Below are 24,277 nucleotides of genomic sequence, written 5' to 3'. Positions count from 1 at the left end.
AAGAATTAAGGAAGCCCAAAAACATGATTTAGCTGACGAAAAATCTATGAGATCGATCATGAAGGAGAATTATATTCAACTAAGCTATCTAAAATTCCACTTAGGAGATACTCATCATCAATCATAGTTGTCGTCGGTGACATCTTTGGAGATTGAACAACAGGGAATACATTCATGACTCCGGTGATTGCCGCCGATGTATCAGTACTCTTATCATGATCAGAATTTTGGCCTGTTAATTCTTGAACGATCACTTTAAACTCAGTGGCACTATGAGCTATAATCATCATTGGGTTGGAAATATAAACAATCTTGGTGGGTTTCTTCATAACTTTGGCGTGTGGTTTGATATTTAGGGTGTTGATCATGGTGAGGATGACCTTTGATCGGACTGTTCTTCATTTCCCTATTTTTCTCTTCCTGTACAGATGATATTAATGGGTCATTTTAAAGGGTATATGATTTGATAAGAGGTAAGTTCCAGGAAACTGAAGCAAATAAGAAGATGGTGAAACGAGAAGATTAGGTGTAGAAATTGTTGCAGAAGGCATACGAAATCGGTGGGGAGAAATTTTCAAGATTGTCTGCCTAATATATAATAATTGAAACAGATCAGCTCAGGGATTTATCAATACTGATATCGATACTAATACTTCCAAGCTGCCCTTACTTCGGTGCGCCTCACACCCAGCAAGGCATAGAAGACCGCCTTACCCCGCTCGGGTAAGGGTAAAGCGGTCTTTTTGCCACCGTCATCTGTCTGGGGAATAAGCCATAGTACGGGCAGCTCAGCAGTAGAAGGATCCAACCCTATTAATATAGACCGGTATCTCACAACTTCTTACATCTCTATATTCTCTCTCCTCCTAACCCTATTAATATAGACCGGTATCTCACAACTTCTTACATCTCTATATTCTCTCTCCTCCTTGAGCATGTCTATATAGGTTCTCTATTTGAAAACCATTTCTCACATCCTATTGATATGGCGTGGGAGATTCTCCCACATTGGCAGTGTGGGAAATCCTCTTTTGCGATTTATATTCCATTTTATGGGTTTCATTCTATTGTAGTCTATAGTCACGTGTTGTCTTCTACTAATATTACAATTTGGACCCTACTAATTTAAGGTTCGGATCCAACAAGCAGTTAGTTGGCCATTTCAGCCCATCCGTAGTTCATACTAGTTACTTTTGGGGTATATGGAAAAAAGATCCTCACGCCGCCAATGTGGGGATCCATCCCACACCCTTTCACATGTCTAACACACACACACACACTCTCTCTCTCTCTTTCCTTTCCAGACTATGTGGTCCTTCATTGATAATACCATTTTTAGTATTCTATTGGTGTAGCGTGGGAGATTCTTTCCCCATAATGGTATTAAATTGTTAATAAAGACATATCGTAGTGCTATTGTTGAATAACAACCAAATGTAATTTAAATGGATTCCAATTAGTTTTTGTATGCAACAAGTCTTTCACATTAGCACGTTTTCTCAAAAATTTCTAGTCTCTTAAAAGAAACCTCAAATAAAAGAATATATGTTTAAGAACAATTTAAATGGTGTCTATAAGGTATCGCACCAATTGTGACATTTTAGACCATTTGTAAATAAAGATAAATATTTAGGGCCATTGATGGCTACAGATCTCCTTGACTGTACCATCATGGAAAACTTTCTCCTAAGTTTAGAATTATCTAGATTTTATCCATGATTTCAAATTCTTCTACTAGACTACTGGTGGTTTAAAAAAAAAAATAGTAGATTTTTTCAGTCTTTTTATTTCATTTTCCCCCTTAAAATAATGTATAGACTACTGGTGGCTTAAAAAAAAAAAAAGTAGATTTTTTCAGTCTTTTTATTTCATTATTCCCCTTAAAATAATGTATATATATATATATATCATATCATATCATATCGTACTATTATATAAGTGTATGAACTCATGTTTCGTGGTTATTTTTTCACTTTACTTTTCTATCATTCTTTTACTTTATCTTTTCTATTATATATTTTTTCCATCTTTTTTTTTCTTTCAAAATGTTGGTACCCTTTCTATTTTTTTTAATATTCAATTACTCATTTAAAAATTAATTTTCTTATTTTCAAATTAAAATAAAAATGAATATTAAATAATTTTTTTGTAAAGAAACGTAATTGATAAACCGAAAGAGAGAAGGGGGAAAAGAGGGGCGGAAGAGGTAGACAGTTAAAGTTATAGGAGAGAGAATAAATGGAATCCACGTGTCGGCTTAAGATGTATGTGTAAATGAACTGTTCTATGTGAATATTCACCAGACTCCTTTTAGTCTACAATGTAGGCGAAGATGAACTATTTGATAGGAACACCGCAAATAAGGGAGATACCATAATTTAAAAGGCAAATTTGGAAACATAAAAAAAAATGGATGAAAATCCAAACCCAAAACCTTTTCTTCGATCTATACTAACCATTTGAGAATTCATGATTTTGTTAAGGGTGGGAGATTGAACCCAAGTCACGTGGCCCTTGCGCCTAAACACAGGAAGGGTGAAATGATATGATCACTAGCTTTCGTGAGCCCACCTCTGTTCTCATTGGCCCCCGCACCAATGCAGGGGCCACCCGATGTAGCAACCTTCTTTCACCCTTTTGTTAAAACTCAATTTGGATTAAATTTTCCTTCACCCCTTCTCTATTGTGATGTGATCATGTAATTGGATTCTTGAACCATCACTAGACTTTCAACTTCTATTGACGAAGTCAAAATTAACTTTCCACATGCCAATCCGACAAACCAAATGGTCATGTTGCTTGAGGGGATTCCTTCTTCACCATTGGTGGTGAAGAATGAAACACTATCCATGTCACGCCCCCATTTCAGACAAGGGCTATAATATAATATAAGGGGTGACTAGGACGACGCGTGTCATCCTATTAAGCTACCAGGATCACTGACACAGTGTCCCAACGCACAGTCATAATCAATATTAAAGCCATATAATATCAGAGTGCGGAAAGAGAATATTACATTCCAAAAGATCAATAGTTTTGCGGAAGCGTATAAAATCAAATAGTTACAAGATGTTCAAAGACTAAATGATAAATACTGTAATTAATACATTTCCCAAGACCATCTAATAACTATCAACAAGGGTATAACAGTAAATGTTTATACATGAGCTTTAAGCCCTAAAATAACAAAAGGGGAACAAGTCCCAAGTATCCTCACACCGTAGGCGCAATCGTCACAAGGACACCCATCGCCATGTTCCTCAAACGCAGCTTCCGGCTCCTCCGTACCTGCACCATAATATAAAAAGTGTGTATACGAGGGGGTTAGCTCCACTGAGCCAGTGAGGGGATGGGGATGCACAAACAGACAATTGACATAGTCCAATGATGCCTGTATATGTTAAATAAATTTTCCACCTAACATTACAACTAAGTCAGAGGTATATGCTACTGTGACAACTCAGGAAACACTGTGGGTCACTTAACTTATCGCCACAATGAACCTCAATTGTCACCAGGAGGCCTACGCCGATCGAAGCCACCAAAACCACCCAGGGACAGACCCCGATAACCAATACTACCATGACTAGCCTCTCTCCCCTCCATAGAATCCGGTGTACTGATTACCCAACACCTAAACCCCTGTTGGTAAGGGTCGTAGCATAAGGGTGCAAAAATCCTAGCCGCAGATATACTACATGCAAGTCCTATCGTCCCAAGAGGTAATCCAGGTGCATCAACTTTTCATCTGGTTTAGTGCCCGGTTACCAGCACGGCACGGCGCATATAGTTCAATATGACATTTAATCAAAGATATTATATATATAATCCGGGGCTCCGGCACCGGCGTTCACCGACACCGTAACTCGAAAAAAAAATGGAAAGCATCCACAACATCATCATATCAATCATTTAATAAAGTATGCAAATACACAAACATGCTTAATAAATTATATTAATAGCATGATACATAATGCAAATATTAGTAACAAGCCCAAACAACCAAACCCACTCACAGTATATGTTATGCCCCGATGTTACAAGTTGTCACCGCGATTAAGTAATACGTCACAAGATGGAAATTTAAACCTAAAGAAAGAGTGAGAATAAGGTTAAATAAGTAAAGGGAAGGATTCCCAAAAGGTATCCTATAAATCATTTAAGTATAAGGTTTCAGAGACAGGGTGGTTTTATGGGTGGTCTCATGCCCAATTCCTGCAACCACATGTAAATCCTAGCTAACCAGGGGCTTAAGAAGGTCTCTACCAAGGGTGGTTTTAAGGGTAGTTTGTCTCAGAACATGAAATCGCACCTAAAACCAACTTTAACAGGGACTTATTCAGGGGGTGGTTGCAAGGGTGGTTTCTCGTAGGTCTTAAAATCGCATGTAAAACTACATACTTGCAGAATCGAAAATTGAAAGATTTCTCACAAGGGGTTCCTTTTCCAAGGGGTTTAAAGGTAAGGAGGCTTCAAGAATGCTTCCTCCTAAGTCCAGTAGGGTCCTAAGACCTCATTAGGTCCATGTATCCCAAAGATTCAAGAGGGAAAGCAAAGAGAACCTAATCTAGGGCATAATAGGGTAGAAACCCTAAGTCTTTCAATTGAAATGAGATTGAGAGCTTTAGAGCAAGCCATGGAGTAAAATAACTCCACAATAACCAAGGCTTAGAGGTTCCATCGATTTCTTGGGTTCCAAGAGAACCCTAGGTCAAGTCTTTTCCATTTTTCAAACCCCAAAACCCAAAATAGAAGAAGAGAGGTGGGTTTTAGTGGCTTATCTACCCCAAAGAAGTGGTGCTCCACGTTGAGGGCTCCAAGAAGTGATCTTCAAGCCTCCAACCAAGATTCTCCAACCTTCTTCCTCCTTTTCTCCTTCCTTCTTTATTCTTTCCTTCTTTCTTCTTCCACCTTTTTCTCTTCCACGATTTAGGTAAGATGGGAGAAGTAAAGAGAAATGAATGTTTCTCCCCCTTTAGTCTTATTTATAGAAAATGGGCCTTGGGTCCTTTAAGTTAAATGGGTCATGAGTTAAATGGGTCGATCCAAGTTAAATGGGTCATTAAGCCAAATGGGTACTTTAAGTTAAATGGGTCACCCAAATTAAATGGGTACTCTAAGTTAAATGGGTCACCCAAGTTAAATGGGTATCTTAAGTTAAATGGGTCAACCCATTAGTTCTAAATAGGAAAGAAGTCTATCAAAGGGGGTCTATTAAAAGGTGGGGTCCACGTAATAATGGAACACAAGTCCCTCACACGTTTCCCAAAGTAAATGGGATCCACAAATAAAATGTTTCCAACTCAATTAAAATAGCTCGGACGGTCGAAACATTGACTTGCACTTCGAGGGAAAGGATAAATAAATAAAATTAAGGGTTAGAACTTATTTTTTCCTTGTCATGGTTTGTCCCCCATGACCTTGAATAGTTTACTCACAGATAAATCCGTACTGTGGTCAATAATTTTGTAACTAGGTTTGATCACCAGTGAGAACAGTTCACCAGCATACGTGGCAGTGATAACTACACGTCACAGGAAAAAAATAATAATTAATTATGATCCGAGGTGCGGGTATAACAATCCAACTTGATTTAGAAATATGCAAAACTTGTAGACTAGAGAGTACATTGATGAGTTCCAGGGAATGCGTTGATGGACCAATCCTTGTGATCCACAAGGGATGGCCTCATGGTGGTAGCATAACAAAATATGATTTGAAGATAAAATAAGGGAAAATGTTTTGTCTATCCTCCCTTGGGGCCACTCGCTTGGGAGGCAACTCCCTGGTGAACATGAGGGTCCCAGTATCTTCCGATTCGTGTGTGTTGCAGAGTCATGCACGAGCTTTGAGGGAATTAGTCGGCCAAAGGCCAGATAACTGTAGTTAAAAAAAAAAATGTTTTATCTGGGAAAATGGCTTATTCCAGCAACCCCAAGTGTCTATCTCTCGCTCTGTCTCTCTCTCTTTCTCTCTTTTTTTGTTTTTGTTTTTGGGTTAAAAGCAAATTTATTGAATAAAATCTCTAGAACTCCCTGGTGAACATGAGGGTCCCAGTATCTTCCGATTCTTGTGTGTTGCAGAGTCATGCACGAGCTTTGAGGGAATTAGTCGGCCAAAGGCCAGATAACTGTAATTAAAAAAAAAATGTTTTATCTGGGAAAATGGCTTATGCCAGCAATCCCAAGTGTCTATCTCTCGCTCTCTCTCTCTCTCTCTCTCTCTCTCTCTCTTTCTCTCTTTTTTTGTTTTTGTTTTTGGGTTAAAAGCAAATTTATTGAATAAAATCTCTAGAGAGGAGAGAACAACAGACATCAGAAAAAAAGAAAACGTAACAAAAAGGCTGGAGGACAGTTCCAAAAAAAATCCACCAGAAGAAAAAACAGCATGTGTGGGAGAACAAGACATGTTAAAGAGATGCAACGAATCTGTGACAAATTGACAATCATCAATGATATGAGTAATGCGCCAAGGAATAGAGTGATTTTTACCCTTGATGAGTACCTGGATTATTATCATATCGGTCAACGACCGATCTGACCAATCCCATATCGATTCCTCAATCCATTCCCCCAAGTGTCTAACTCTCTCTTTCCTATTAAATGAAATTTCTGCCCCTATTGGGAGAGGAGAAAGACCTAAGGATACTGACATAGGCCATGCTCCCATGGTTTGAGGTTATCGGATTACCTGATATGGCCGATATTGCACAGTTTTGAAGGTGGCTGATACCGTATCGGTGGGAAACCGGTACAAATAAGGGATAAAATAATCAAGAAAATCCATTTTTAAGAAAACTCAAGGGTAAACTTATCTGATACGGCTGATCCATGCCAATACTGTATCAATATCTTATTGATTTTGAAGATGATCGATACCCGATCTGATACCGTGCATTAAAACCATGCACGCTCGTGGACAGAAAACATCATTCAGTAAAATATATCTTTTTAAATTATTTACACGGCGAACACCGACGTAACACACCAACGGCCAATACGCAATATGTGTGTACTCCTACGATGGATGGATGGAGTTCTGATATAAGAAGAAGAAGCCTTTGTTATTAGTTTAGCCATAACTTAAGCTTTTATGCGTTCGATTTCGGTTCAGAAAATTTCTTCCCTCCAAAACTTGTGCCAAAGTTAGCAGAGAGTTACGTGGCATAGACAGATAGACTGGATAGGGAGAGGTAGAACGTCGAAGGCTGAATTAGCAGCCACGAATCTCCGACAAATTGGCTGAGGGTATTGGAAGAGACGGAACACTTGAGAGAGCGAAATCGAAGGATCCGAATTTCAAGGTCTTTTGAAGAATGTCATCTCCACAAACCGAACGACACGAACACAGGGGAGACAATGGAAGAAAAACGATCCTGAATCGATTGAACAGAAAATTTTGGTGCCTCGACGGACTTTTTTCCCGTCCGATACTACTCGTTTCGCTTCGTTTCTTATTCAGGCTTTCGAAATCTAGACCTAAATGGTCTTACCAGACGGAATTTGATTCAAAATGGACTTGGTTTACTGCTGCTTTTTATGGAAATGCTTGTAGATGTTGATCGGAAATGGCTTCTTACCAGGTGTGGACTAGTAGAGTCTGGGACGATCTATGGACGAAGGTTTTTACCTTCTGATGGAGAAATGGCTCCGAGGAGCTGAATGTGCGAGATCTAGCTTCACCCGATCGGTCTGGAACAGGGAAATTATACGTAGCTTTGCATTTTATTGAAGTACATAATGGTATGTTGATCTTTGAATTGTGATCAAAATGTTCCTCAATGTAATGTAACTGTTTCGAGATTTTCTTTTTCTGCTTTTTCATTTTTTTTCTAGAAAGTCTTGTTCTGGTTATTTTCACTCGCTTACTTCCTTCGTTGGTTGCAGTAGTTCAGTTTCAAATGCATTTTGGCTGTACAAAGCACACCTTAAGTACCATACAATCGCTTTATAATCGTTTAAACAAAATATAATCGTCTTCTAAAGTTGAAGATACAGGGTTACCTAGCAATCATTGACATGAAATAATCCAGACAGATTTGTCTTGCGTGCTTTGTTTTGGGATTATAAACATTTTAAAAGAATGAAAATGTTACATTCCGTGCACAATTTTGGACGGTATATTGGGGCTTGAGCAAATGTCATGAACTTAAACAGTCATATGATGGATCAAAGTTTAGTCACTAGTACAAAGGTTGAGGACTCCTTCAACTTTAACGAATGAATATTAGTGAACGAGGCTCCCGCTACTGCAGGGACTGGGAGGGGCAAATGTACGCAGCCTTTTACACCCGCTTCGCGGAGAGGCTGTTTCCCTGTTTCGAACCCGCAAACCTGATGGTTGCAATAGCGCAACTTAACCATTGCACCAAGGCTCACCCACTTACTGACAAATAAATTATACCACCTAATTCTTCTTGCATCACTTCAAACAAAATTTTTAGATGAAAATGAATGACAAACTATTCTATTTTCCTTTTCTTCTGATTGTCAAAATTTTCATTTGTAAGGAGAATGCCTTACCTGGTTAGAGGACACCAAGTAGATTCTCTAGGACCTAGACTGGAGCACAAGAAGACCTCAACTAGAACTTCAAACAGCGGCAAGTCATCGAAGAAAGCAGAACTGCAAAAATAAAAAGTTGTTAGGTCGTTAGATATAAAAATATAACCTTAAATTGGTGAGCTGCCTGAAGATTCTTAGGGAATTGGTGGATGAATAAACTGGAGGATGTGGATCAAATATTCACACAAGATCATAAGCCATGTGCTGGTAAAATTAGAGTTTGATGAGTTGGAATATCTTTGGTGGCTTGTACTAATTCTTTGACTGAAATTGTGAATTCTCTGAACTTATTGTCCAATTGCAGCCACATACCTTTATGTTGGTGTATATGTAATATGTGTGACAGAAGTAGTTTTAGATGCATATTAATTTTTCTATCTGGTCAGCTTATTGAAATTGATGCCCATTTAATAGTTCCCTGTACTTATCTGCATAAAATCTTAATTGCTGCAGAGTACTCCAGTGAACATTATTGTAGGTTCTCATGTATGGGTTGAAGACCCAGCATTATCTTGGGTTGATGGACAAGTATCAAAGATCAATGGTCAGGATGCTGAGATCCAGACCAGTAATGGAAAGACGGTATGTAGAATTCTTATGCTTTCAACTTATTAATTCTACATTGCTTAAGCTAAAAAATAAAGATTGCAATGGTTGTGCAAATGAAAATTTATGCATGCACTTAGCTTCTATTTGGTTGGACCACCCAGTGAAAGTCAAAGGTTGTCTTGATAGGTTCTACATGCTAAGTTACGATGAACAAGCGAATGACTATTTTCCATGTTAAATACCTCCATTGATTTGTTTCTAAGTTGCTTAATTTGTTCTCTCTCTCTCTCTCTATTGAAATTTACAAGCCTAAAATTAATATCATGGTTGTTTTTTGTGATACATGTTATTTTCACTTGGCATCATGAAATTTTCACTTTATTATTATTCAGGTTGTTGCAAACTTGTCAAAACTATATCCGAAAGATATGGAAGCTCCTGCTGGTGGAGTTGACGACATGACAAAACTCTCTTATTTGCACGAGCCTGGAGTACTGCAGAACCTGGCAACTAGATATGAACTTAATGAAATCTATGTATACTCTCTACCATGTTCATCTTTAGCTATTGTTTGTTCTTCATTGTTGCCTTCTTAGATATTGCAACAATTGGTTGTACACCAACATAGATGTCCTAATATTGGATTTCATGGCAGACTTATACTGGAAACATTCTTATTGCAATTAATCCTTTCCAACGATTGCCTCATCTCTATGATGCTCACATGATGGAGCAATACAAAGGTGCACCATTTGGAGAACTAAGCCCTCATGTTTTTGCGGTTGCAGACGTTGCATACAGGTGATTTTACAGTTGTGGTTAAAAGAGTTGTCTTAGAAAATGATGCTCACAATTTCTAAACTGGATTAATTGCAAACAGGGCTATGGTTAATGAGGGGAAAAGCAACTCCATTCTGGTAAGCGGTGAAAGTGGAGCAGGTAAGACTGAGACAACAAAAATGCTCATGCGTTATCTTGCATATTTGGGTGGCCGTGTAGCCACCGAAGGAAGGACCGTTGAACAACAAGTTCTAGAAGTAAGATGTTTCATTAGCTCAATATAATGATCAGTTCCTTATTTGATAAAGTTACATACATACATCAAGCTCAGATGTTTGTGCCAACTGATACAATTGCAGTCAAATCCAGTTCTTGAAGCTTTTGGCAACGCAAAGACTGTCAGAAATAACAATTCCAGGTGGGATGCCATTTTAGTCATGCTATGAGATAATGTGTTATGTTTGTTTCTGTTTTCACACACCTTGTATCCTTGGGATCTGAATCAAGTTAGACTAACATGTATCAGATAGTGATTCAATCATATGTATCTATGTAACACATAATCAGGGATTTTCCATTTCATTTTTTGTACTTGTTCAGAGGGTCTAGTAACACTTTAAAGAAACTGGCTCCTGTGTCTTGTGATTTGTAGTTTTCTTGAAGTTGAAAGTTCTGCTGTTGGTAAGTGCTTGCCAATGCGTTATGTTTGTTTCTGTTTTCACACACCTTGTATCATTGGGATCTGAATCAAGTTAGAATAACTTGTATCAGATAGTGATTCAGTAATATGTATCTATGTAACACAGCCAATAATCAGGGATTCTTCCATTACATCTTTTGTACTTGTTTGAAGGGTCTATTAACACTTTAAAGAACTGGCTCCTGTATCTTGTGATTTGTATTTTTCTTGAAGTTGTAAGTTCTGCTGTTGGTAAGTGCTTGCCAATTCTTCAAAGAGGGAAGCTTTTGGATTGGGAATCGCTTCCCCAAACTCCTCTTACCTTTTCAACTACTGATACACTGGTTTACTAGTAAAAAGGAAATAGTTTTAATAACATAAACTACGTATGGTTCATTTAGAATCATTAGATTGGTACAATTGCTCAAAATTTGTTTACAATATCCCTTAATCCTTATTGATGTTCCCTTAAATGAAATGGTGCAGCCGGTTTGGTAAATTTGTTGAGATCCAATTTGATAAGCATGGAAGGATATCAGGGGCAGCCATAAGAACCTACCTTCTTGAAAGATCTCGTGTTTGCCAAGTTTCTGATCCTGAACGCAACTACCACTGTTTCTACCTTCTTTGTGCAGCGCCATCTGAGGTAAAGGTCATCCTCTTGGAGTGGTAGCTGTTGGCTTGATTTTCTATTTCATTGGTGCATCTCTGTCACTTTATAATATACAAATTTCAGTGGAGCATGATAAAAAAATTTTAATTTGCAGATCGTTGAGAAATATAAATTGGGAAACCCTAAATCATTTCACTATCTCAATCAATCAAATTGCTATGAACTTGTTGGTATAAGTGATGCACACGACTATCTTGCCACTAGGAGAGCTATGGATGTTGTCGGAATAAGTGAGAGAGAACAGGTATTGCCTTTTATTATGAAAAGTTTGTAAAGACTGCATATTTCAATTGCTTTATAGCTTAAAACTGGTAAAAGAATTTTTCCTCACTTTAGTTCTTACTCTCAGGATGCAATTTTCAAAGTTGTTGCGGCAATTCTTCATGTGGGTAATATTGAGTTTGCAAAGGGCAAGGAGATTGATTCATCTGGTTTGAAAGATGAAAAGGCCATATTCCATCTTAACATGGCAGCTGAACTTCTCATGTATGGCTGGTGTTCTATAACCTCCATTGTTTTATTAGAACCTTTAGATCTGCTGGTTACTGATTTTTCATTTTATCATTATTTCAGGTGTGATGCTGAGGCCCTTGAAGATGCACTCTGTAAACGTGTTATGATCACCCCAGAGGAAGTCATTAAGAGAAGTCTTGATCCTCTTGCTGCAACAGTTAGCAGGGATGGTTTTGCAAAGACATTATATTCTCGCTTGTTTGATTGGTAACTCCCTGATGCACATCCCTGTATTTGTACTCCTCTGGTCTCTAAAGCTCATGAGTTAATTCAAAGTAGAAAGCTGCAGACAGGATGCTAAGGGTTGTCTAATTATATACAGGTTGGTTGATAAAATTAATGTCTCAATTGGACAAGATCCTAACTCAAAATCTCTCATTGGTGTACTTGACATCTATGGTTTTGAAAGCTTCAAGACTAACAGGTAACTTCTGATATCAAGGAAGTATAGAATGTTATTGATATTGCAGGTTTCTTTGTTTTATTGGCTCTTACAACTTCTGTGCTTGACTTCCAATACTCATATTTTGCAGTTTTGAGCAGTTTTGTATTAATTTCACAAATGAGAAACTGCAACAACATTTTAACCAGGTTAATCATTGGACCATATTATGTAAATTCATCCTTGGTTTAATATTTCCACTAATCTAATAGTGTTCATGATGTGTCTTTCAGCACGTATTCAAGATGGAGCAGGAAGAGTACACAAAAGAGGAAATTGATTGGAGCTACATAGAATTTGTTGATAACCAAGATGTCTTGGACCTTATTGAAAAGGTTTTCTCCATCCCCTCTTGTTGTCTTTTTGTTCCTTTATTACTCTCATTAGGAGGTCTGCTCCTAAGTCTTAGTTATATGGTTACATGTCAAAAAAAACGATTCTACGTTGAGAGAATTCTTCATACTTGATATCTATGTATATCTGTACTCTGTATGTAATGTAGGACAGGAATGAAGATTCAACCAGTCCCGAAACAGGATCTGAAATCGGGAAAAAAAGGCTCAGTTCGATAGGGTTAAGGTTGGGTTGGACTGGTGAATTAATGGATAGGCTTAAGGTAAAGGTACGGTGAGGAAATAGGTCTGGAATGATAGGGAGGCCAAGGGATTAGGCAAACAGATCTGCAGCAGGGCACTGTCTCTGCCGATTTGGTCTGCAGGCTGGGAAAGTGGGGTTTTGGGTTTAGGGAGATTTCTTGTGGAAGGTGATCTGCAGGTCAAATGGCGCTACCAAGGGGATTGAGTGGAGGTCTTAGAGGGGGGGGGGGAGGTTTGCTGAAAAGCTTGAAGAAAACTAATGGCTGGATAGGGCAGGAGAGAGAGGGAATGGAATTAGAAGGTTAGTCAAAAATAGAAGGTAACCTGGGAATGAAGGTCTGGGCAGCAGCAAAGGAGCTTGGTTGAAGGATGAAAAGAAGAAGGTAATTACGGAAATCTGTAAATTACTTACTTGGAAAAAAACTGATCTTCAAAACAGTAGCAGCTTGAAGATTGATTGAAGAATGTATCCCTTGATCTGAACAGATGCAAGGAGTGAAGAAGAAGAACCTCCCGATCTTAACAGATGCAAGGAGTCACTGGAGATCCACCAGCGCTGCACCTTGATGTTACTCACAAGGCAAACTCATGTAGAGCTCAGAAGCAGCAGCAATGGCAGCAGCAAAACAAATATTTTTTTTCAAAACTAAACTATGTAGCTCTTAGACCCCCCCTTGGCTTTGATTTATAATCTTTGAATGAGGTTACATAGCACTATCACCAACTAGGTTGATGTGAAGACTTTCTAATTTCAAAAATAGAAACTAACAACCAATTACAAAATAGATAGTACTAACTTCTAATTATGTATTCACCCAAAAAAAAAAAACTTCTAATTATGAAAATAGAAACTAACTAAAGCAACTAAGTTTCTAAAATATAAAAGGTAGCTTGACTGGTCAAAGGCCAGCTGGCTCCTCTAAGGGCTGTGACACTGTTCACGTGAACAGTGTTTCCTGGTCCAAAACTGGCCCAATACTTGGGCTGTTTCAATCTGCATCAGCTCTCCCCAGCTTGAAAAAATTCATCCTCGAATTTTGCAGTGATGAGGGAGAATCAACATGTGATCAGCAGCTTTGACCATCCCCAAACAGAATTCCGGTGAGGCAGGAACATTGGGGATAAAATCCTCAAGGCGTGGAGCTTTCTCTTCGAAGAACCATGGTGGCATAACAAACTCTATGTGTTCATTTTCTCAATCAGCACAACTGTGAATGTCCTGTCCATAGAGTCTTCAGTGTTAGCAACCTTCTCATCGAACACTTGAGACACAAGTTCCACCTTTTCAAGAACAACATCTTGAAGGTCATTGTTTTCCTTTGTAATGCTCTCAATCAGCTTTTCATCTTCTACTGTTTCAGCCATCCATACTTGAGTAAGAACATGAACACCTCGAATATAATCACCCAAATATTCATAGTAACCAGCCACTTCATCATCGGATGGGGGATACACATGCAAACCCTGTTCATCATCAAAGATTTTCTCTTCTTTTTCCGTCACAGTAACAGGCTTATGCTTTTGTGGGCATTCCCTGGCATAGTGTCCAATCTCATTGCAGTGGAAACACTTGTGAGGATCACTATTGTCCATGGGGGCTTTACCCTTATGATCAGCACGTGGAGGAGCTGTAGGGCAGGAAAAACTACCGACAAAATAGCCTATTCTAGTAGAACTAGCAGCAGAATGTCCAACTCGAGTATAACCATTAGAAGTAGACTTGGATGCTGGAAAAACTTTATTGGTGTCGACAGTAGAGGAGTCTAACTTTCTATTGGCAGCCAATAATTCTTCAGCCTTCAATGCCTTCTCAAAACAGTCCCAGACATCTCTAACATCAACTACTCCAATGGCCCTGGTAATATCAACCCTCAATCCCAGTCGAAACCGAGATAGTATCTGAGTGGACTCTCTCTAGTGCCAGTACGAGAAGAAAGACCATCAAACTTCTGCATGTACTCAGATACAACCATAGTCCCTTAGTGCAGGGAGTTGAATTGATCCTGCAATTGAGCTCTGTAGTGTCTGGGCAGATATTTCTCCTTCAAATCGTATCTCATATCTTCCCATGTAGTAGGTGCATGGCCATCAAGTTCCATGTCTCTCTCTGCATTTCTCCACCATTCTCGGGCAGGGCCAACCAGCTTGGTACGTGCCAATCTCATCTTCCTGTCTTCAGGCAAGTCATACCAATCAAAATAATCATTAAGGGCAGCAAGCTAGTCATAGAATACCTGAGGATCATGGTTTCCATCGAACTCCTTCAGCTCAAGTTTTACCTTCTGGGTGTCATATCTTCGGTTGGTAGCTTCATCTGTAGTGAAGTAGGATCTCAAGTACTCCTCAAAATTAGGCCTTTGAGGGTCTTCTCTAATTCTGTCCTTGTCTTCTCTATATCCATCTCTGTCATGTCTGCGCCTATCTCTATGATCTCTATATTCTCTGTGATTCCTGGAGTGATCTTTGTAATCCCTGGATCTATTCCTGTGATTTCTAGTCCTTCCCAGTGTTCCATGTATTTCAGAATTGACTTGGAATCTGTCCTCTTCTAGGGGAATGTTGCTGTCCCTAAGAGGTGTAGTCTGCCTTTGTTCCGTAACTTGTAATCTATCATTGATAGATTTCTGATCTGCCGAAAGCTTCTGGAGCATTTCCATGATGGCAGCAAGGGGATCAGGTTGGGGTGGCAGATCTGGATTCAGCACTGGATTGCCATGGTGATCCATGGCTCTGATACCACTTAATGTAGGACAGGAATGAAGGTTCAACCAGTCCCAAAACAGGATTTGAAATCAGGAAAAAAGGCTCAGTTCGATAGGGTTAAGGTTGGGTTGGACTAGTGGATTAATGGATAGGCTTAAGGTAAAGGTACGGTGAGGGAATAGGTCTGGAATGATAGGGATGTCAAGAGATTAGGCAAACAGATCTGTAGCAGGGCACTTGTCTCTGCTGATTTGGTCTACAGGCTGGGAAAGTGGGGTTTGATGGGTTTAGGGAGGTTTCTTGTGGAAGGTGATCTGCAGGTCAGATGGGGCTACCAAGGGGATTGAGTGGAGGTCTTAGAGGGGGGAGGGTTTGCTGAAAAGCTTGAAGAAAAGTAATGGCTGGATAGGGCAGGAAAGAGAGGGAATGGAATTAGAAGGTTAGTTAAAGATAGAAGGTAACCTGGGAATGAAGGTCTGGGCAGCAGCAATGGAGCTTGGTTGAAGGATGAGAAGAATAACGTAATTACGGAAATCTGTAAATTACTTACTTGAAAAAAAACTGATCTTCAAAACAGTAGCAACTTGAAGATTGATTGAAGAATGTATCTCCCGATCTGAACAGATGCAAGGAGTGAAGAAGAAGAACCTCCCGATCTTAACAAATGCAAGGAGTCACTGGAGATCCACCAGCCCTGCACCTTGATGTTACTCACAAGGCAACCTTGATGTTACTCACAAGGCAAACTCATGTAGAGCTCAGAAGCAGCAGCCAAACAAATATTTTTTTCAAAATCAAACTGTGTAGCTCTTAGGCCCCCCTTGGCTTTGATTTATAATCTTTGAATGAGGTTACGGAGGACTATCAACAACTAGGTTGATGTGAAGACTTTCTAATTTCAAAAATAGAAACTAACTACCAATTACAAAATAGAAAGTACTAACTTCTAATTATGAAAATAGAAACTAAACTGAAAATAGAAACTAACTAAAGCAACTAAGTTTCTAAAATATAAAAGACTGAAAATAGAAACTAACTAAAACAACTAAGTTTCTAAAATATAAAAGGCAGCTTGACTGGTCAAAGGCCAGCTGGCTCCTCTAAGGGCTGTGACACTGTTCACGTGAACAGTGTTTCCTGGTCTAAAACTGGCTCAATACTTGGGCTGGTTCGATCTGCATCAGTATGTGCATATATTTGTATGCTTATTTTTTAATTCTTATCTCAAAAGTACAATTTACTTTAATACCTTGTGATGTTTATCCTAACTGCTTTTGTGTATCATCATTATCTTGAAAGGCTTATCCCAACAATCTGGCAGAAGGAAACGACTAATGTTTCTTCTCCATGAAAACAAAAACTCATGAGTTAAGCTGTGAGCATAAATTTAATGTAAAAAATGGTACAAAGTCTGTGTGCCTTGAAACCTATGCACTTCTCTAGAATCCCAGCCCCCAACACCTGCCCTATGCAGTTGAGCAATCAGCCCCATTGAAGAAGGTAAAGCCTTATTTCCAAATAGGGTTTAGGACTTGAGGTTCAGGGGGTGGATGTTTGGAAGAACATTTAAGAAGGTTTTGATGACTTAATGAGTCGGGTATTAGATGTGGGCCGTGAATCAGATTTTGGGAAGATTTTTGGTTTGGACTAGGGAGTGAAATTGGCTGAGAGGATCCTAGGCTGTTCAGGTTGGCTGTAAAAAAGGAAATCATAGTTGATATGTAATTTGATATCACTAATGATTCAGTTATTTGGTTTCTGATTTTTAGAACAGAGTTCAATAGGGAGTTTGAAGATTCTGCTGAATTGTTGAGATTGTTATATCAACACAGGTTTGATCTTTATCACCAGGTAGGAGGTTGAGAGACGGATCAGAGTGGAATTTTCTGTCAAATATTGTTATGTTCTTTTATATATTTGGCTTAACGCTATGGAGTTAGTTAAGCTCTGGGGATCGGTAGCTATTAAAGTAGAGGTTTTCGGTTGGATAGTGTCTCTTGACAGATTACTCACCAGTGATCCATTCAAGAGAAAAGGCTTCAAGCTAGCTAGTAGGTGCATTCATTGCTTATAGGAGGGGAGACTGATATGCATCTTCTTGCATCATGTGATTTTCTGTTTCTATGTAGCATAGTGGAGTTACATTTGGTGGAATATGAATGAAAACATCGGAGATGAAGATGATTTTTACTAGTTGAGCATCATCACAGTAAGTTCTTTGTTAGGGAGAAAATTTTCCTTTTTCAATTACTTTGGCATTATGGAAGGAAAGAAGTAGAAGATTGTTTGAAGACAGAGCAACGAATGTTTCCAAATTTGTTGAGTTTCCCTTCTTCATTCATGGGGGCTTTGACTGAAAAAAGAATTTTGATTACTTATTTTGGAAGTTCTAGATTAATTGCCTTTTACACTTTCTTATGTTCTGAAGGAACAACAACTTTCTATGTATCTTTTGTTCCTAATGAGACCTTTCTAGCTGTTGCCAACAAAAAATAAACCCGGAAAAAAAGGGGGAAAAGTGGAGTTCTGATTTAGCTCAGTTTCGACCCATGGTCCTAAATATGGTTGGTTCTAGCTAGATACCACCTTTAGGAGGCACATTATAACCTTTAGTTCTGGTTCTATTTTAACTCATGCTGATTTCCTCATTTTTAATTCATCTGCAGTGCTTTCAATTCAGATATGAACTCTGGATGAACTTTTTTTTTTTTGGGTGAATAACTCTGGATGAACTTATTCACATTGATTTCATTCATTTGCATACTGTAGCCTGTATGGATCTTTACCGTGTCATTTCTTTGCAGAAACCTGGAGGAATTATTGCTCTCCTGGATGAGGCTTGGTATGTCAATGTTTCTTCTGATTTTCTTTCTCAAGAATTCTTGAGGGAATTGGGCCTTATTCATCATCTATGTTATCATAGAAAGATTAGGTCTTAAAAATCTGTTCAAGGAATAGATTTATTTAAGCTTCTATTTCAAAGCAATAACCTAACTGGCTTTTACTTTTATTTGTTTCACTTGTTCTATTTCCAGTATGTTTCCCAAGTCTACACATGAAACATTTTCTCAGAAGCTATATCAGACTTTCAACAAACACAAACGCTTCATCAAGCCAAAACTTTCCCGTACCGATTTTTCCATTGCTCACTATGCAGGAGAGGTGAGTTTGAGTGATGCAACATTAAATTCTTTGTAAGATCAGTTTCTGTTGCATTTAAATATCTTCATGCTGCATATTTCTTTTCAGGTGTTATATCAGTCTGATCAATTTCTAGACAAAAATAAAGACTATGTTGTCCCAGAACATCAGGACTTGTTGAGTGCTTCCAAATGTCCTTTTGTAGCAGGTTTATTCCCTTCAATCCCAGAGGAGACGACCAAATCTTCTAAGTTCTCTTCCATTGGTTCACGCTTTAAGGTATTTCTTCTTCTTTGATCTTGTTGACAAGATAGATTTTACCTATTTATGTCTCGTAAAAGGTATCAAAGCACTCATCTTTCACATCAGGTCCCAGCAATACTCTTAACTCCCTTTTTTACTGCGAGACAAGTTAATCTGATCATGATAGAATCTGAATGATGCAGCTGCAACTACAGCAATTGATGGAGACACTAAATTCAACAGAACCTCACTACATTAGATGCGTGAAGCCAAATAATCTTCTCAAACCTGCTATATTTGAGAATGCCAACATCATGCAGCAACTGCGATGTGGTGTGAGTATAATATGAAATCAAGCGTTCTTTAGCTGCTTTATACAAGCAACTATCCTTTTTTCGTTAGTTTCTGTCCCTTTAAGAACATTTTCATTAGTTTCTGCCCCTTCAATACTTATTTCATTGTTGTGTAGGGTGTTTTAGAAGCTATCAGAATTAGTTGTGCAGGATACCCTACTCGCCGTACATATTTTGAGTTTCTCGTCCGGTTTGGTATTCTAGCACCGGAGGTCTTGGAAGGGAAGTAAGTACCTTCTATATAGTTTCAATTGTTAACTATGTAAGAGGTTTCTCATACTTTGTGGGATGTTCGTAGTTGGTCACCTTGAAGTTCCTGGTCAAATCTGCTGATTTTTCTTGGTCATGGAGGATTTCTCTTGTCTGAGTATCTTTTGTTCTTGTACAGCTACGATGAAAAGGTTGCATGTAAGAAGATTTTGGAAAAGAAGGGCCTTGTTGGTTTTCAGGTACTGTGACTGTCTTTACACTTGGTATATGAAGGCAATTTCTCTAGAAGTTGAATTCCCTTCCATGTCTGCTTAGTACACTTGAACTAGATATTCTAGCAAAGTAGCACTCGTTCATGTGGCATTCAGCTCTATAGGATTACCAAGGACCTACTTCTTGTCCATGCAATCAGTACAAACTCAGACCATTCTGTTCCTTTTCTCTTCTTACTTTCCAATTCAATGATAGTTTGTGCTTGTTAGTGGGTTTGCTTATTTAAGAAACTACCATATGTTGCAGATAGGGAAAAGTAAGGTTTTTCTAAGAGCTGGTCAGATGGCCGAGTTAGATGCAAGGAGAGCTGAGGTACTTAGTGGTGCAGCCAAAACTATTCAGCGGAAAATACGTACTCATATTGCTCAGAAACAGTTTGTTGCATTGCGGAAGGCTTCTATTTGTATTCAGTCTTGGTGTAGAGGTGGGTCCATCTGAAAATGTTTACAAAACATGAAATTAGGTTCATAGAGAGATTCACTGCCACTCATTTTCATTGGTTTTGTTGCTTGATAAGGTAATCAGAAGCATATGGTTATGGTTTTAGCAGCTTAGTCAAGTCATGCTAATTTGTAGCATGAAAATGTACATTATTTTTTCTTTTTTACCTTGAAAAGGAAAGGGGAAAAGTTACATGCTTGCAATATGACTTGTAGGAAGAATGGCTTGCAAAATGTATGAGCTCATGAGAAAGGAGGCAGGTGCTTTGAAAATTCAGAAAAACATTCGCAAATATCAGGCCAGAAAGGTTTACAGTCGTCTCTGGTTATCAGTGCTTGTATTGCAGACAGGTTTAAGGGCAATGTCTGCTCGTGATAAATTTAGATTTAGGAAACAAACTAAAGCAGCAATTGTCATTCAGGTTATTTACTTAACACTATAGAACTTGGAAGACCCATTTTGTTGTTTGCACTGCTCTCTCTCAGGAAAACTAATAAAAAAATGTGCAGACCCGGTGGCGTTGTCATAGAGCATCGTCCTACCATAAGAAGCTTAAGAGGGCAGCAATTGTGACTCAATGCAGATGGAGGGGAAGAATTGGCAGGAGAGAGCTGAGGAAGCTCAAAATGGTTAGTACGGGTGATTCTCGAGGCAAAGTTGTAATACTTATTTTGTTTTTTGAATATTCTGTGCTGGAAAATTTCAACATATTTATTGTTTGGTTCAAATAAATACATAAAACTGGACAGATGAGATTGGTGAACAGTTAGGGATCAGATGCTGGCTCTAGTTGAGGGCATATCCTGTGATGCATATATGACACATTTGACTGATTCATTTATGGCTATTAATTTGACTGAAAGTGATGAACACTCATTTATTTATGAACTAAGCTTGTTGACGTGTCTGGTCTAAGATGTAAATATTTTTATTTTTTTCTTGCTACCTCTTTCATTAAGCATGTTGAATAAGGCAAAGAAAAAATGTCAAGCATATACTCTGAGAAATTGCTTTGTGAAGATGTTTGTTTATTAATTGATAAAACCATATTGGAACTGAGAAAATATAGAAACATCTTAAGCCATGCAGTCGTAATACATTAAAATTCCAATGTAAATACAATAATTTTCCTTCGTGAGTTATGAGCTTCTGACTTTGTAATTGCTGTGCAACACATCTACGTGCTCAAACTTGTGTGAATAATTTCTTTAGAGCATGTATACGAAAACCTGTATATTTTCCACACTACACATAGCAAACAGAATATAAAATAATTCACTTTTTACGCTTAGAATTTTTAACTTCCAAAAAATAAAGAAAAGTATATTGAGCTTCTGGGTGCATTAATACGCATGTAAAATTTTTGCATGTCCTATGAATGTCATATGTTAATCACTTGCACTCTATGGGCATTCCCAACATGAAGATCTACGTTATGATCAACTTCCCTCTTGCTCAAGGTAAAAAAAAAAATGGTGGTATGATATATGCTTTGTGACAAGATGAAAGATGTGGTGATATCATATCTGCTTCCATTCATTTTTATCTAACAGAGAAGATGTCTTTGTTTTTCATTAAACAATGTGAAACCAAAAGCTTCTCCTAAGTCCTAAGTTTCAATAAATAACTTAAACATATGGAGATTTAAAAAACAGGAACTGCATTGAATTTCACATTTTTCAACATACACACATAATTCATGAAATATTCAGTGCAAAACTTGCTTCATGGATATGACATATTTGAATTGAATCTTTGGAACTCATTTCATATCCTCACCTCCAGTAGCCAATTTCAATTACTGATTTGCATTTACAATTTTTGTGAAGGCTGCAAGAGAAACAGGCGCACTTAAAGAAGCGAAGGATAAGCTAGAAAAACGAGTGGAGGAACTCACATGGCGTTTGCAGTTGGAGAAACGCCTAAGGGTAATATTAATTTTGTGCATACAGGCTTTGTATTTTATGCATAAGAGATTGCCACAATGTAATGTGCCTTTTGTGTATACTTCAGCCCCAATATTTCACAAATTATGATTTGTAGCATTCGGATTCTTGCATCCATCGACTGTTCTGTTTTATCCTCGTAGAGTTTGGAAAACTTAAATTCAAATTATATGATACTTGATATATATTACCTTTTACCAAGAGCTTATATAATGTATGCAGACTGACTTGGAGGAAGCAAAAACACAGGAGATAGCCAAATTGCAAAATTCATTGCAAGATATGCAGATCAAAGTTGATGAAACAAATGCTTTGCTTGTAGAGGAACGAGAGAATGCACGAAAGGCAGTTGAAGAAGCACCCCCTGTTATCAAAGAGACTCCGGTTATTGTCCAAGATACTGAAAAAATTGATACTTTAACAGCAGCAGTGGAGAACTTGAAGGTAGTTCCATTTAGTCATAGTAAAGATACCTTCTCTTTCATCATCAAGACAAGCATTTTGTTAGTTATTACAGACAATGATTCTTATGTCCAATATCTCCTTAACATATTTCATTTTAAAGATCAAGAGCAATAACCATTATTGATAATTTGTCTAACTAGCAGACTGATGATAAAGATGGTCAAGTGGTTCTATAAAGAGTTAGTCTCCAAACCACCCTTTAGAGAGGTAGTCCTGGGTCAACTGGTTTGTCTATCCAGTGTTCTCTTGGTTTTAGAATTTTGCTTTTCCTTATACCCTTTCACACTTTCATCTCATTAAAAAGACTTCACCATTATCCAAATCTCAGTTGCATTCTTGCATCTACTCAATTTTTTATAGATGATACAATGCACAGAGTATCCCTCTCCACCCAATATCCCGATATACTATTTTTGAAGTGTGTTGTCCGTTAATTGCCACTCATGTTTTTTGTGTATTGGTTTGTAGGCTTTAGGCAAAGTGGGAGTGGCATAAATCAGTTTCATATTCCTTGTGCTACCTTGCAGAATGACTGAATTTTATTCAATTTCTTTTTCTTTTTCTTTTGGGGAGGGGGGATTATATGATTTCATTATCTTTGCCAAAGATTTGTCTTGTCAACATTTAATTCCTGTCATGTTATTTTGGTTGAAACTGATCCTGGTTTATGCCATGCAGACATTGTTGGAGTCAGAAAAACAAAAATCTGATGATTACGAAAGGAAATATGCTGAAATCCAAGAATCAAGTGAAGAAAGACGTAAGAAGTTAGAAGAAACAGAAAAAAAGGTTGTTCAACTTCAGGAATCATTGAGCAGGTAGTATTACCTTTTTGGGTCATCATCATAATCATCTAAAACCTTTTTTCCGCATTTGGCATATGTAGAATAAGCCTTACAGAATGATATAATCTCCTATTATTGATTTTCAGCTAATATAGTTTATTTTTAAATGCTAGGCTTGGAATTAAATGTGTAGTATCCACAGGCTTTTACCAACATATTATACACCTGTTCCCAAAATGGCAGGCAAGTTGGTGCATGATTTTGACATCCATGACCTATCCTTATTAGTAAAATATGTACTTTTCTATCATATAATTTGAACAAAAGAGTTGGCTAGCTAACCATCAAACAAAACACCATGTGCTGTAGGAGAAGCCCTATGACTGAGTTTAGTCTTATGTTTCTAAATAGGAGCGTAGAGTCCTTGAAATGCAAGGCAGTCTACATTTTTCTCTCGAGTAAAGACACTTATTTTTATTGGAATGTAGGGCAGACTACTTAGCATCTTGTGATTATGTGTACAGAAAGCTAATATTACATATGTGTGTTTGTGTGACGACGCGTTCGCACGCACGCATGCATGCGTGTATATATGTTTAGACAATTAAAAATACCAAATGATTTTTTAGTAAATAACTACGTGAATCATTCATGGCAGGATCATCTATGAGCATTGAAGGCGTTATAAGGCTGTTTTGCATAGTACTGTGGAGATGATGGTGTTATGTATTCTCATTCAATTGTGATAAATTTTAGCAGTATTGATAAATAAATAAATAGTAATCTTAAACAGAATAAGGAATTCAAATTAGGATCTCCAACACCTGCTTTAATAGCAACCTAAAAGGGGCTAGTGAAAATAAAAAACACAAAAGAGGAAGATAGGAAGAAACTAACAAAAGGAACTAACTGCACCTCATT

General features: G+C 37.9%; 1 protein-coding gene across 2 annotated transcripts in view; it reads left to right on the top strand.

Annotated features, from left to right (window-relative positions):
• Nucleotides 1-7,682: 7,682 nt before the first annotated feature.
• The window catches only part of LOC122669076 (myosin-11-like), a 36,241-nt gene continuing 19,646 nt past the window's right edge, over nucleotides 7,683-24,277 (top strand). For both annotated transcript variants that reach the window (XM_043865735.1, XM_043865726.1), the window contains exons 1-25: nucleotides 7,683-7,742; nucleotides 9,018-9,146; nucleotides 9,506-9,649; nucleotides 9,769-9,914; nucleotides 9,994-10,150; nucleotides 10,253-10,311; nucleotides 11,059-11,218; nucleotides 11,340-11,489; nucleotides 11,595-11,731; nucleotides 11,819-11,965; nucleotides 12,081-12,182; nucleotides 12,292-12,349; nucleotides 12,434-12,535; nucleotides 18,304-18,341; nucleotides 18,535-18,661; nucleotides 18,749-18,919; nucleotides 19,087-19,218; nucleotides 19,353-19,462; nucleotides 19,625-19,685; nucleotides 19,966-20,143; nucleotides 20,376-20,581; nucleotides 20,670-20,789; nucleotides 21,990-22,088; nucleotides 22,329-22,550; nucleotides 23,250-23,389. In XM_043865735.1, coding sequence (XP_043721670.1) covers nucleotides 7,740-7,742; nucleotides 9,018-9,146; nucleotides 9,506-9,649; nucleotides 9,769-9,914; nucleotides 9,994-10,150; nucleotides 10,253-10,311; nucleotides 11,059-11,218; nucleotides 11,340-11,489; nucleotides 11,595-11,731; nucleotides 11,819-11,965; nucleotides 12,081-12,182; nucleotides 12,292-12,349; nucleotides 12,434-12,535; nucleotides 18,304-18,341; nucleotides 18,535-18,661; nucleotides 18,749-18,919; nucleotides 19,087-19,218; nucleotides 19,353-19,462; nucleotides 19,625-19,685; nucleotides 19,966-20,143; nucleotides 20,376-20,581; nucleotides 20,670-20,789; nucleotides 21,990-22,088; nucleotides 22,329-22,550; nucleotides 23,250-23,389 — 3,098 coding nt within the window. In that variant the 5' untranslated portion in view covers nucleotides 7,683-7,739. The remainder of the gene's footprint in view (nucleotides 7,743-9,017; nucleotides 9,147-9,505; nucleotides 9,650-9,768; nucleotides 9,915-9,993; nucleotides 10,151-10,252; nucleotides 10,312-11,058; nucleotides 11,219-11,339; nucleotides 11,490-11,594; nucleotides 11,732-11,818; nucleotides 11,966-12,080; nucleotides 12,183-12,291; nucleotides 12,350-12,433; nucleotides 12,536-18,303; nucleotides 18,342-18,534; nucleotides 18,662-18,748; nucleotides 18,920-19,086; nucleotides 19,219-19,352; nucleotides 19,463-19,624; nucleotides 19,686-19,965; nucleotides 20,144-20,375; nucleotides 20,582-20,669; nucleotides 20,790-21,989; nucleotides 22,089-22,328; nucleotides 22,551-23,249; nucleotides 23,390-24,277) is intronic.

Source organism: Telopea speciosissima, chromosome 1 (genome assembly GCF_018873765.1).
Source record: "Telopea speciosissima isolate NSW1024214 ecotype Mountain lineage chromosome 1, Tspe_v1, whole genome shotgun sequence".
NCBI lineage: Eukaryota > Viridiplantae > Streptophyta > Magnoliopsida > Proteales > Proteaceae > Telopea > Telopea speciosissima.
The sequence above is the reverse complement of the archived record's forward strand: the minus strand, read 5'-3'. Positions and strand labels throughout refer to the sequence as shown.